Source organism: Eriocheir sinensis, chromosome 60 (assembly GCF_024679095.1).
Source record: "Eriocheir sinensis breed Jianghai 21 chromosome 60, ASM2467909v1, whole genome shotgun sequence".
NCBI classification, from domain to species: Eukaryota; Metazoa; Arthropoda; class Malacostraca; order Decapoda; family Varunidae; genus Eriocheir; species Eriocheir sinensis.
Window position 1 is genome coordinate 2,781,180 of NC_066568.1, and position 13,270 is coordinate 2,794,449.

The window sequence follows — 13,270 nt, forward strand, 5'->3', positions numbered from 1 at the left end:
CATTCTTTGTTATTTTCATTCGTTCAATCAATATTAACTTTCCTTTTGTTTCATATTCTCCTTCTTCTATTCTTCTTCCTGTTCCTCTTGTTCTTCTTCTTCCTCTTTCTTCTTCTTCTTCGTCTGGTGGGTTTTCGTCGTCTGTGTTATTTTCTTCCTCTTCTTCCTTCTCCTCTTCTTCCTCTTCTCTTCTTCTCATCCATTCTCCCTCCATCTTCATCCCATGGTTTTCGTCTCTTCTTCTTTCCAACACATAAGGCATCTTCATTTTCTTCTTCTTCCCCTTTTCGTTGTTACTTTCTTCCTTTTCTTCCTTATTTCTTCTTCTTTCTATATTTCTTCTTCTGTTCTCTCTTTCGTTTTCTTCTTCTTTTGCCTTTTCCTCTTCGACTGTTCAGCGTTCGTTACTCTGCAAAGAAAAATAGTAGTAGTAGTAGTAGTAGTAGTAGTAGTAGTAGTAGTAGTAGTAGTAGTAGGTGATATTCAGTTTACTTTAGGCTTCATAATATCATAAGAATTGGTTAGTTTCAAAAATTTAGGGCCAGGTTAAGAAAATTCAGGGAGGACAAAAAAGTATAAAAAAATAAAACAGATAAAACAACTCCTTAAAATCAACCCTTAACTTCAAACGAGAAAAAAAAACCACAAACAAAAAAAGAAACAAATAAAAAACAAGAAAAAACACAGAGACGAAGAAGAAAAAGAGAAAGAAGAAGGAGAAAGAGGAAGAAGAACAAGAACAAGAGGAGTAGGAAAAAGAAGAAGAGAAGAAGGAGAATATGAAACACAATCAAGATATCAGACAAATCAGAAAACAGGAGGAAACAAACAATTATACCAACAAGCATAAACATAAACAAAAGGTAATTAGGTTAGTTAATTATAGTTATTAGAGGACGCTTTAATAATTCCGCTTCTGACCAAAAAAAAAAAACTCAATTTACGAACGTTCATACAATTTGAGTGAACTAAATTTACGAGCGTTCATACAATTTGAGTGAACTAAATTTACGAACGTTCATACAATTTGAGTGAACTAAATTTACGAACGTTCAACAATTTGAGTGAACTAAATTTACGAACGTTCATACAATTTAAGTGAACATGATTTTTTTCTCTTTTTTTAATCATTATCAAGCACTTCTTTTTTTTTTTTTTTGGGGGGGGGGGGCCTTCCGCCACCACCGCCGCCGCCATCATTACCAATACAAAAAAATATCCCAAAAACAAACAAACAAAAATAATTAAAGAGAAAAAGTAAAAAAAAATTGTAACTGAAAATAAGGGAAATAAAAATGAATAATTAAATACAAAAAAAAATAAAGAAAGAGAGAAGGAGAGAAAGAGAGAAAAGAAGAAATTAATAAAAGAAATGTGTAACTAAAATAAAAACGAAAATAAACAAATAGAAAAAATAATAAACAAAATTCTAACCAAAAAAAAGATAAAACGTGTAAACAATTAAATATAAACAATACAAACAAATATAAACAAAAAAAAACAATATGAAAAACACGTGTAAACAAATATATACAAACAACACAAGCAAATCAAAACAAAGAAAACAAAAACCAACCAAAAGTAAACAAAAGAAAAACAAAATAAAGAAAAAAAACAAAAAAAAGACTAAACAAAAAATAAAGAACACCCAAACAAGAAAATAATAATCAAGAAATCAAAATAAGCAAGAAAAAAGAAACGGGAAACAGAAGTAAAAAGAAAAAAGAAAAAGAAAACAATCTCTCTAAATCAATTCATCACTTCAGACAAACAAGAAAAACACAAACAAGAAAACACCAATCAAGAGAAGAAAACAAGAAAATTCAAATAAAACAAGATAAAATAAGAAAACAACAATCAAGAAACCAAACAATCAAAACATCAAACAAGTAAGAAAACAAGAGAAAACAAACAATTAAACCATCATGAATAGAACACGAATCGAACAGAAGTAAAAACATGGACAAAACAACCCGTCAAAATCACCCTTGCTATTCACCTAACCGAGGGCCGTCAAACTGGAACGTTGGAGCGGGTGTGGCACGGTAGCGCGGCACGGAGGAGAAAGTCTAACATCCTCCCTCTCCGACGTCCACGGGGTAACTGAGACTAGTCAGAGAGAGAGAGGGAGACCGCGAGACGAATGTGACGCGGCCGATTCTCAGAGTTGGGTGTCACACATTGAAGAGAGAGAGAGAGAGAGAGAGAGAGAGAGAGAGAGAGAGAAGTGCATCTGTGTCTTAACCTTATAATGACCTTTTTGTTACAGGACATTTCATAACCACCACCACCACCACCGCCACTACTACTACTACTACTACTACTACTACTACTATTACCACTGCCACTACTAATACTAATACTACTTCTAAAAATTGGGAGTGGAGAGAGAGAGAGAGAGAGAGAGAGAGAGAGAGTATACACAATAATATTCTAGGAAAGTCTTGCACGTACATTTAAGATAAATCACCTTTACTTTCACAAGAGAGAGAGAGAGAGAGAGGGGGGCGGGGGGGGCGGGGGGGACTGGGTCGACGCTTCAAATCCACGTAATCATCTCTTTTTTTCTCTCTCTTTTATTTTTCGCGTCATATTTTTCCTCCTTTCCTCCTTCTGCTTCTAACAATGATAATGATGATGATGATGATGATGACGATGACGAGTGTAAATGGACTTGTGTTTGCATGAGTCTTCTTTTTCCTCTTCTTTTTATTTTCTTCCTTCCTCAATTCCTTTTCTCTCGCTTTTTTTTTTTTCCATTTGTAGTAGGTGGAGGAGAAGGAGGAGGAGGAGGAGGAGGAGGAGGAGAGAAGACCACATGTCCTCTTCCACCTTCTTCTCTTCTTCCACCACATGTAGATTACTAGTGGTAGCGGTAGTAAACAGACACCCTTGCCATAGACCGTTCTTCCTATGTATTCCTATGTATTCCTCCTCCTCCTCTTCCTCCTCTATTTTCTTCTATTCCTTCCTTCTCCTTCTCCTTCTCTTCCTTTTCCGTTCCTAATTTTCTTCTTCAATTTCTTCTTATGCCACAAAATCTTCTATCTCCTCCATTTTTTTCTCTTTTTCTCCTCCTCCTCCTCCTCTATTTTCTTCTATTCCTTCCTTCTCCTTCTCCTTCTCTTCCTTTTCTGTTCCTAATTTTCTTCTTCAATTTCTTCTTATGCCACAAAATCTTCTATCTCCTCCATTTTTTTCTCTTTTTCTCCTCCTCCTCCTCTATTTTCTTCTATTCCTTTCTTCTCCTTCTTCTTCTCTTCCTTTTCTGTTCCTAATTTTCTTCTTCAATTTCTTCTTATGCCACAAAATCTTCTATCTCCTCATTTTCTTTCTTTCTCTCCTCTTCTTCTCCTCCTAACTACTGACTGACTGACTGACTAACTGATTGACTGACTGACTGACTGACTAACCGACTAACTAACTAACTGACTGACTGACTGACTGACGTATGGAAAACCTCGTCAGCGCTTTCAGACCAGACCAGACAAACCCAGACTGACTAGGAATTCATCCAGTTATCAAGGGAAAGCGGAAGAATGGAGAGAAAGGGGGGAGGGAAGGAAGGAAAGGGGATAAAGGGGGAGGAGGTAAGGGTTCCGTTCGTCGTCCTTAACATAGAATTTAAGTAAGAAAAAATAGGTGGTCTTGGAAAATGTGGGAAACTTTTGACTTGGAAAAGTAGAAAATCAAAATCTTCTTTATCTTACTTATCTTGCTTAGTTTTATTGTCATCGTTTCCTTGATTATCTTGTTTATCTTTTCCTTCTTTTCCCTTCTTTTCTTTTCCCATTCTCTTCTCTCTATCTCTCTCTTTCTCCCTGTTTTCTTCCTCCTTTCCTCTTTTCCTTCCTTCTTACCTCTCCTCCCTTTCGTAACAACACACACACACACACACACACACACACACACATATATATATAATTATACTCTTGATAAGTCACGAGGAAGGGTTATTGACCGTTTAGAAAGAGGAAAAGTCTGCTAAAAACCTCCTCCTCCTCTTCCTCTACCCCCTCCTCCTCCTACTCCTCCTCTTCCTCTTCCTCCTCTAACTTTTCTTATTGCGTAATCTTTTTCTTCTGTCCTTGCTCTCCTCACCTCCTCCTCCTTCCCCTCCTCCTCCTCCTCCTCCTCCTCCTCTACCTCTTCCTCCTCCTCTAACTTTTCTTATTGCGTAATCTTTTTCTTCTGTCCTTGCTCTCCTCACCTCCTCCTCCTCCTCCTTCTTCTGTTAATATTTATTCAATGTTTTTATATCTTCCGTACCTCCTCTCTCCTTCTTTCGACCTCTCCTCCTCCTCCTCCTCCTTCCTTACCTAACCTTACCTTACCTTACCTTACCTTACCTAATCTTACCTTACCTTACCTAACCATACCTTACCTTACCTAACCTAACCTAATCTTACCTTGCCTTACCTTACCTTACCTAACCTTATCTTACCTTACCTTACCTAACCTTACCTAACCTTACCTTACCTAACCTAACCTAACCTTACCTTACCTTACCTAACCATACCTTACCTAACCTTACCTAACCTAACCTAACCTAACCTTACCTTACCTTGCCTTACCTTACCTTACCTAACCTTACTTTACCTTACCTTACCTTACCTTACCTTTCCTTACCTAACCTTTCCTTACCTAACCTTACCTTACCTTACCTAACCTTACCTTACCTTACCTTACCTAACCTTATCTTACCTTACCTTACCTAACCTTACCTTACCTTACCTTGCCTTACCTTACCTTACCTTACCTTTCCTTACCTAACCTTTCCTTACCTAACCTTACCTTACCTTACCTAACCTAACCTAACCTAACCTAACCTTATCTTACCTTACCTTACCTTACCTAACCTTACCTTACCTTACCTAACCTTACCTTACCTAACCTAACCTTATCTTACCTTACCTTACCTAACCTTACCTTACCTTACCTTGCCTTACCTTACCTTACCTTACCTTACCTTACCTTACTTTATTTGTTTACATCTGTGCGCGTTCGAGTGTAGGATATTTTTTTGTTGTTGTTTTTTATTTTATTTTTGTTATGAATCGTGGCAACTTTTTTTCATTTCTTTTTTCATTTCTTTTTATTATTGTTATTTTTTTTTGTATTGATCAATGAATGAGTATTTCTTGTTCCTCTTTTTTTATTTCTTTTTTTTTTTATTTTTTTGTTTTATTGTATTTATTTTTTTCATCTTCGTTCGTGTGTGAAAGGATGTGTGTGTGTGTGTGTGTGTGTGTGTGTGTGAGAGAGAGAGAGAGTATCTACCATTTTTTTTTTTGTCTTATCATAAAATATCTTACTTTCTGTATATCTATTTCTAGGCTTTTCTTTATAATTATTTTCTTCTGTCTGTCTGTTTCCTGTTTATTTTTTTTTTCTCTTTTACTTCCTCTTCATTATCATATTATTCAAACTTCAGAATATATTTTCCCAGAGTTGTTTTTTCTCTCTCTCTCTCTCTCTCTCTCTCTCTCTCTCTCTCTCTCTCTCTCTCTCTCTCTCTCTCTCTCTCTCTCTCTCTCTCTCTCTCTCTCTCTCTCTCATGTTCATTGTCTCTCGTTATCATTTGTTAAAGTTTCCCCGAACACCTTATAACGGAAAACCCCGCTTTCAATTACGTCTCTCTCTCTCTCTCTCTCTCTCTCTCTCTCTCTCTCTCTCTCTCTCTCTCTCTCTCTCTCATGTTCATTGTCTCTCGTTATCATTTGTTAAAGTTTCCCCGAACAGCTTATAACGGAAAACCCCGCTTTCAATTACGTCTCTCTCTCTCTCTCTCTCTCTCTCTCTCTCTCTCTCTCTCTCTCTCTCTCTCTCTCTCTCTCTCTCTCTCTCTCTCTCTCTCTCTCTCTCTCTCTCTCTCTCACGACCACCATCATCACCATCAACAACAACAGGAAATTCTGCCATAGATTTGTCTTTATCAGCGCCAGACACGTGTCGCCCATGGAAATAACGCGCTGACTGTGGCAATGAATTGAGCAAGCGTCCTTCTCTTATCCCCAGCGGCACGTGGCATTTGCTTCTCATAAGAGCCGACCAACTTTTAGGACCATATCATAAGCTTTTTCCTAATTCCTTCCGAGACCATTCCTTTTCGCCTATATTACAAGTTCTTCGTAAATTCCTTAATCGGCCATTTCCTCATGCCCCATATTGCAAGCTCTCCCTTCCTTCCTTCCTTCCTTGGTCTTTCCCTTTCGCTCATATCACAAGCTCTCCCTTCCTCGGCCATTCCCATTCGCTGATATCACAAGCTCTCCCTTCCTTCCTTCCTTCCTTGGTCTTTCCCATTCGCTGATATCACAAGCTCTCCCTTCCTCGGCCATTCCCATTCGCTGATATCACAAGCTCTCCCTTCCTCGGCCATTCCCATTCGCTGATATCACAAGCTCTCCCTTCCTCGGCCATTCCCATTCGCTGATATCACAAGCTCTCCCTTCCTCGGCCATTCCCATTCGCTGATATCACAAGCTCTCCCTTCCTCGGCCATTCCCATTCGCTTATATCACAAGCTCTCCCTTCCTCGGCCATTCCCTTACGCCCTTATCACAAGCTCTCCCTTCCTCGGCCATTCCCATTCGCTGATATCACAAGCTCTCCCTTCCTCGGCCATTCCCTTACGCCCTTATCACAAGCTCTCCCTTCCTCGGCCATTCCCATTCGCTCATATCACAAGCTCTCCTTCCTCAGCCATTCCCATTCGCTCATATCACAAGCTCTCCTTCCTCAGCCATTCCCATTCGCTGATATCACACGCTCTCCCTTCCTCGGCCATTCCCATTCGCTCATATCACAAGCTCTCCCTTCCTTCCTCGGCCATTCCCTTTCGCTGATATCACAAGCTCTCCCTTCCTCGGCCATTCCCATTCGCTGATATCACAAGCTCTCCCTTCCTCGGCCATTCCCATTCGCTCATATCACAAGCTCTCCCTTCCTCGGCCATTCCCATTCGCTCATATCACAAGCTCTCCCTTCCTTCCTCGGCCATTCCCATTCGCTGATATCACAAGCTCTCCCTTCCTCGGCCATTCCCATTCGCTCATATCACAAGCTCTCCCTTCCTCGGCCATTCCCATTCGCTGATATCACAAGCTCTCCCTTCCTTCCTCGGCCATTCCCTTACGCCCTTATCACAAGCTCTCCCTTCCTCGGCCATTCCCATTCGCTCATATCACAAGCTCTCCCTTCCTCGGCCATTCCCATTCGCTGATATCACAAGCTCTCCCTTCCTTCCTCGGCCATTCCCTTACGCCCTTATCACAAGCTCTCCCTTCCTCGGCCATTCCCATTCGCTCATATCACAAGCTCTCCCTTCCTCGGCCATTCCCATTCGCTCATATCACAAGCTCTCCCTTCCTCAGCCATTCCCATTCGCTGATATCACAGCTCTCTCTCTCTCTCTCTCTCTCTCTCTCTCTCTCTCTCTCTCTCTCTCTCTCTCTCTCTCTCTCTCTCTCTCTCATTGTCTCTCTCTCTCTCTCTCTCTCTCTCTCTCTCTCTCTCTCTCTCTCTCTCTCTCTCTCTCTCTCTCTCTCTCTCTCTCTCTCCACGACCACCATCATCACCACCGCCAACAACAGGAAATTTTGTCTTTATCAGCGCCAGACACGTGTCGCCCATGGAAATAACGCGCTGACTGTGGCAATGAATTAAGCAAGCGTCCTTCTCTTATCCCCAGCGGCACGTGGCATTTGCTTCTCATAATAGCCGACCAACTTTTAGGACCATATCATAAGCTTTTTCCTAATTCCTTCCTCGGCCATTCCCTTACGCCCTTATCACAAGCTCTCCCTTCCTCGGCCATTCCCTTTCGCTCATATCACAAGCTCTCCCTTCCTCGGCCATTCCCATTCGCTCATATCACAAGCTCTCCCTTCCTTCCTCGGCCATTCCCTTACGCCCTTATCACAAGCTCTCCCTTCCTCGGCCATTCCCTTTCGCTCATATCACAAGCTCTCCCTTCCTCGGCCATTCCCATTCGCTCATATCACAAGCTCTCCCTTCCTTCCTCGGCCATTCCCTTACGCCCTTATCACAAGCTCTCCCTTCCTCGGCCATTCCCATTCGCTCATATCACAAGCTCTCCCTTCCTCGGCCATTCCCATTCGCTGATATCACAAGCTCTCCCTTCCTTCCTCGGCCATTCCCTTACGCCCTTATCTAGCTCCCTTCCTCGGCCATTCCCATTCGCTCATATCACAAGCTCTCCCTTCCTCGGCCATTCCCATTCGCTCATATCACAAGCTCTCCCTTCCTCGGCCATTCCCATTCGCTAATATCACAAGCTCTCCCTTCCTCAGCCATTCCCATTCGCTGATATCACAAGCTCTCCCTTCCTCGGCCATTCCCATTCGCTAATATCACAAGCTCTCCCTTCCTCAGCCATTCCCATTCGCTAATATCACAAGCTCTCCCTTCCTCGGCCATTCCCTTTCGCTCATATCACAAGCTCTCCCTTCCTCGGCCATTCCCATTCGCTTATATCACAAGCTCTCCCTTCCTCGGCCATTCCCATTCGCTGATATCACAAGCTCTCCCTTCCTTCCTCGGCCATTCCCTTACGCCCTTATCACAAGCTCTCCCTTCCTCGGCCATTCCCTTTCGCCCATATTACAAGCTCTCCCTTCCTTCCTTCCCAGGCCATTCCCTTGCGCCCATATTACAAGCTCTCCCTTTCCAGGCCATTCCCTTACGCCCTTATCACAAGCTCTCTCTTCCTCGGCCATTCCCTTGAGGTCAGTTCCAGCATTATCAGTCAGACAGGCGCTGTTTCTTATGAGTTTTCCATGAACCACTTTTATGAGTTAATGGTTACGCCCAACATATTAAATACCTCTGTTAGTAATGGTATGGCGTAAACAGTAAAAAATAAGAAGAATTTAAGTGATATGTGACGCTAACGCAACCATGCATGAGGGGTGACTGATGAAGAAAATAATAGTAAAACCAGATAGTTACAACAATGACAATGATGTAAAGGATATGAGACAGAAAATGAATTATGTATGGCCTAGGGTGACACCAAGCAGTCTGGCGGGCTCCACAACCTGCAGAGAATGGGGACCAACCGTGAGAGCTAGCGGTGGGGTGGCGGTGGAGGTGTTGAGATGCATCACCACTGTTTTGCCAAGGGTGGGTAAGGAAAGGATGAGTTACGCATGTATATTTTCGTCCGCCCTGCCTGTGTTTCGTCATCAGCTGTCCTCGCAGTATTTCTCTTCCTCCACCATGATCCTTTGCCGCTGCGATTGGCACGGATTTGGCCTTCCTTGGTAGCCTGGTAACATACACTCCCAGGTCTTTCTCTGCCTCTGTGGTGGATAGTGGAGTGTTTCCCATGTGGTATTGGTGTACTGGATATCCCCTCCCATGGTGCAGGACTTTACATTTTTCTTCATTGAATTGTAACAGCCACTTTTTGCTTTATCCTAGTAGCTTGGTGGGGTCTGACTGTAGGAAATCCGCATTCAATGAGTTAACTGCCTTTCTTTTCCTCGTGTACATCTCCGAAGGTTTTTAAGGTATTCAGCGTCTATTTTGATTCCTTTGTTATTCCTTTCTGACTAGTTCAATGTTCCTAAGTGTCCTGGATATTTTTGAAGGTATTGCGTCTTTGAATTGTGCAGAAAGTTCTAGATATTAATCAGAAAGCGGACGAGACTGTTCTTCACGTTGTTCCGCAATTAGCGATAGTCTATTATCGGATTGAGAGCGGCCCAAGGCTTTGATTACTGATGAAACCCACGGTCGGGCTGAGGCGGCTGATGAGACCCGGCCCTATGTGCTCGAGGCAACAGGAAGGGGGGGGGGGGGGGGGAGCGCGGCGGGGGTACAGCAGTTTGTGCGTCAGCCCAGGGCCACGCTAGTAGAGCCTTCGCGGGGCGCGGGGCGGCGGCTGCGTGAACACCCGCCACCACCCCGCCCCCGCCCGCAGGTCCAGCGTGTGGCGGCCGTGGTCGAGCACGGCGCCGTTGGCACACAGCACGGCAACGCCCAGGATAAAATCGTGGTCGTTGGAGGGCACGACGCCCAGCGGGCCCGCGTGCAGACACAGGCCGCCGCCCAGGTCCAGCTCGAGGCCCCGGGGCGGGGGGCGGCCGGACAGCAGCAGCGCGCGACGCTCGCAGGACACGTGCACACCCGTGGCGCCCGTGTCCAGCAGCATGGTCATGGGCGCGCCGGCCGCCCCGCCGTCCCGCGCCACCCGCACCGTCAGCACGTCGGGCTGCACGGAGCGGCGCGTCTTACGCACCCGCCCCTGCAGCCGCCGCGGCCGGCGCACCAGCAGGTCGCTGCCGCCGGGCCGGAACAGCTGCACCATGGCGCCGCGCCGCAGCTGGTGGGCGTCCAGCACCACGGCCTGGGCGTCGTACTGGTGCTCCAGCCACGCCGGGAACACCGTGGCGGGCGTCACCACCTGCACGCCGCCGCCCAGCTCGATGGTGACGCTGTCCAGCTGCACCACGCGCAGCGCCTGCCGCCCCGTCCACAGCACCACCTCCTGCCGCACGGCGCGCTCCCCGCCGCGCACCAGGCCCAGGCGCAGCGCCGCGCTCCAGAACACCACGGTCACCTCCGCCCCGGAGTCCAGCTGCACCAGGCACGCCCGCCCGTTCACGCGGCCCTGCACGCGGTTGTTGGCGTCCGCGCTCAGCCGCGGGTGCTGCCGGCCCGGGCGGCGCCGCCTGACGGGCACGGCGGGCGGTTCCAGCACCAGCCGCAGCGCCGCGCCCCGCCCACGCTTCTTAGCCGCGCCAGGCATTACGCAGAGGAAATATTGAAATCCTTAATATTTTCAAGCTTTTCCCCTGCATGTCATGTTAGTGTTACCCAGAAAATTACACCGTGTTATTCATGGTGTCTGGACGCGACACGTGCAGGCCGTGCGTCACTCGGGGGGGCGGATTCTGAGAAGGGCCGGAAGTTAAGGCCCGCGCGCTGTTGGCTACGGGCGCGCTACGGCGCCGTATCTCGGCATTCCTTTCACATACTCAAAACTTTTTAAGGCCGCCGTAAGGGGACCTTAGGGCGCGCGCTGCTGCAAGGCGGCCGCGTCTCGGTGGCCAATCAGGGGCAAGTTCTAGTCGGCAAATAGGAAGCGTCGACCAATCGCGGGATGTAAACACAAATTAGCTGTTGTGCGAACGTTCCCGCGGTGCCCACCCTCTCACGACAATGGAGCCTCTCTCCTCACCCCCTACCTTGCCCCCTACGAAGAAAAGGAGGCCGAACTTTTCGGAAGAGGAGCTACTAATGCTAATATCACTGACACAAACCTAACCTACCTTTGTTCATAACCTCAGACATTCAGACTATGCTGTATTCTATATGCAAGCTATAACACCATTTTTGTGAAAAGTTACCTTTAACATTTATCAGCACTATGGTATATATACAACACTTGCAACACAGTGATGTCCCTGCTCACCCACGCGTGCAAGATACTACGTTGCGAAGGATGGGGGATGGATCCCCAAGTCTGTAGGATTAAGGAAGGCAAATATGAGGAAAATGGTGTCGTGCGCGTATACTGCATGCATATAATATGTTTACTCCGTCTTCAATAATTGTGATGCTGTCCATAAAGTATGAGTGCATAGGAACATGGCAACATACCTATCTACTTACTAGTTCTTTGCAACTCCACATAATAAAAATGTATCATTGCAAGAGGCAGCGGGAAGCCCTCTCACAAGTTTTCACCAAACTTCCTAGTTACTGTATTACTAAACATCTTACTGGTAGTTAATTCACTTCTTACAGTTGTATAAGTAGTACAACTACGTAAACATCGTTTATATTCATTTTATACCTGTATGAAGGATGTATGTTCCACTCGTAGCAGCGAAGGCGTGCAGGGAGAGGAGGCCGTAACTCACTTAGGGCGGCCCACACCCGCCTTAACCTGCGGCGCCGCAACTCTTATCAAAATGGCCGCGCCGGTGTTTTGAGTATACCAGCGGAAGCGCTACGGCCGGACGTGCAGCGAGACGGTGTCACACTAGCACTTTTTCCGTCAACTTTTTCCTTCGTTTTTCTGAAAATCGTCGATATCTTGGCTGCGGCCTGTCACACACAAACGGTGTTTCGTCTGAAACTTTCCGTCGGCACAGACCAAGGAATGTAAACAAACATGGAGTCCACGCTGCGGCAAAGATACGCTGCTCTGAACCTAATACTGTGTATTGTGAGACTTAGACGAGCTAAACAAGCCAAAAAGCGTGCATGGATGCGCTCATGGTTGGCTCGTCGGGAAAGAGAAAGTGTGTACCACAGGCTGTTAAAAGAGCTGAGTTTAGAGGATCATGAGACTCTGAAGAATTGGATCAGGTTGGACAAAAGCCAGTACCACAGACTTCTGGAGTTAGTGACCTCTCTTATTGCCAGAAATGACACCAGGATGAGGAAGGATGTCACTGCAGGAGAGCGTTTGAGACAGATTGAAGCCACGCGGAAAGTCTCGGTCTTGGTCTTGGAAATGTAAACAAAGGCGGAAATTTGCAGGCGGAAACGATCCTGATCGTCTGACAAATTCATGCGATAAGTTCATGCGGAACGATGAAAAATCGACGGAAATCGCATTAATCGACGGAAAAAGTGCTAGTGTGACACCGCCAAAGCAGATACGACGCCGTAACTTCGTTTCAGAATCCGCCCCCAGGGACGCGTTTGTCCCCGCGCCATTCATTAATTCGTGAGTGGTGGTGACGCTGCGGTGACGGAGGCGGCCCAGGAGGTGCTGTGAGGCGGCACGGGAGGCGTACAGGAGGACGTGCACGCCTGACAGTACTCTCCAGTGCAGGAGCTGGTGATATAACACACGCAGGACCGAAATAAAGATGAAAATAAGGAAGAGACACCGAGAGGGACCAACTGTATAAAACCAAACCGTCAAAATTACATCAGAATAAAGAGAAAACCAACGATGCGAGCACTCAAATAAAACATAAAACAAACACAAAAGCATATAACAGCCCTCAAAACACCAATAAAACAGAAAAAAACACGAAAATTGGACACTGAAGCCCCAAAAAGCCATAACCAAACATTACAAAAACCTTCAAAATAAAACAGAAAACCGATCCAAACACTCAAATAAAACATAAAAAACACAACAGCATAAACCAGCCCCCAAAACACCATTAAAACAGAAAAAAACACGAGAATTGGACACTCAAGCCCTAACCAAACATTACAAAAACCTTCAAAATAAAACAGAAAACCGATCCAAAACTCAAATAAAACATAAAAAACA

General features: G+C 45.4%; 1 protein-coding gene and 1 long non-coding RNA gene across 5 annotated transcripts in view; both read right to left on the reverse strand.

The window, feature by feature from the left end:
• LOC126985720 (protein PRRC2C-like) overlaps positions 1-13,195 on the reverse strand; it is a 16,350-nt gene extending 3,155 nt beyond the window's left edge. The window contains exons 1-2 of one of the 4 annotated variants that reach the window (XM_050840898.1): positions 11,828-11,967; positions 1-409 (exon numbers count right to left, since the gene is read on the reverse strand). The exon at positions 1-409 is cut by the window's left edge and continues 1,780 nt beyond it. In XM_050840898.1, coding sequence (XP_050696855.1) covers positions 1-268 — 268 coding nt within the window. In that variant the 5' untranslated portion in view covers positions 269-409; positions 11,828-11,967. Of the gene's footprint in view, positions 410-1,986; positions 2,179-8,964; positions 11,495-11,827 lie in introns of those variants that run through there. The other 3 variants (XM_050840897.1, XM_050840896.1, XM_050840899.1) reach the window with 3 other exon arrangements.
• On the reverse strand, positions 337-1,980 carry LOC126985723 (uncharacterized). The gene is made up of 2 exons (XR_007738988.1): positions 1,004-1,980; positions 337-934 (listed from the first exon to the last, which is right to left on the reverse strand). It is a non-coding gene; the product is annotated as an uncharacterized LOC126985723 (long non-coding RNA).
• Positions 13,196-13,270: the final 75 nt, after the last annotated feature.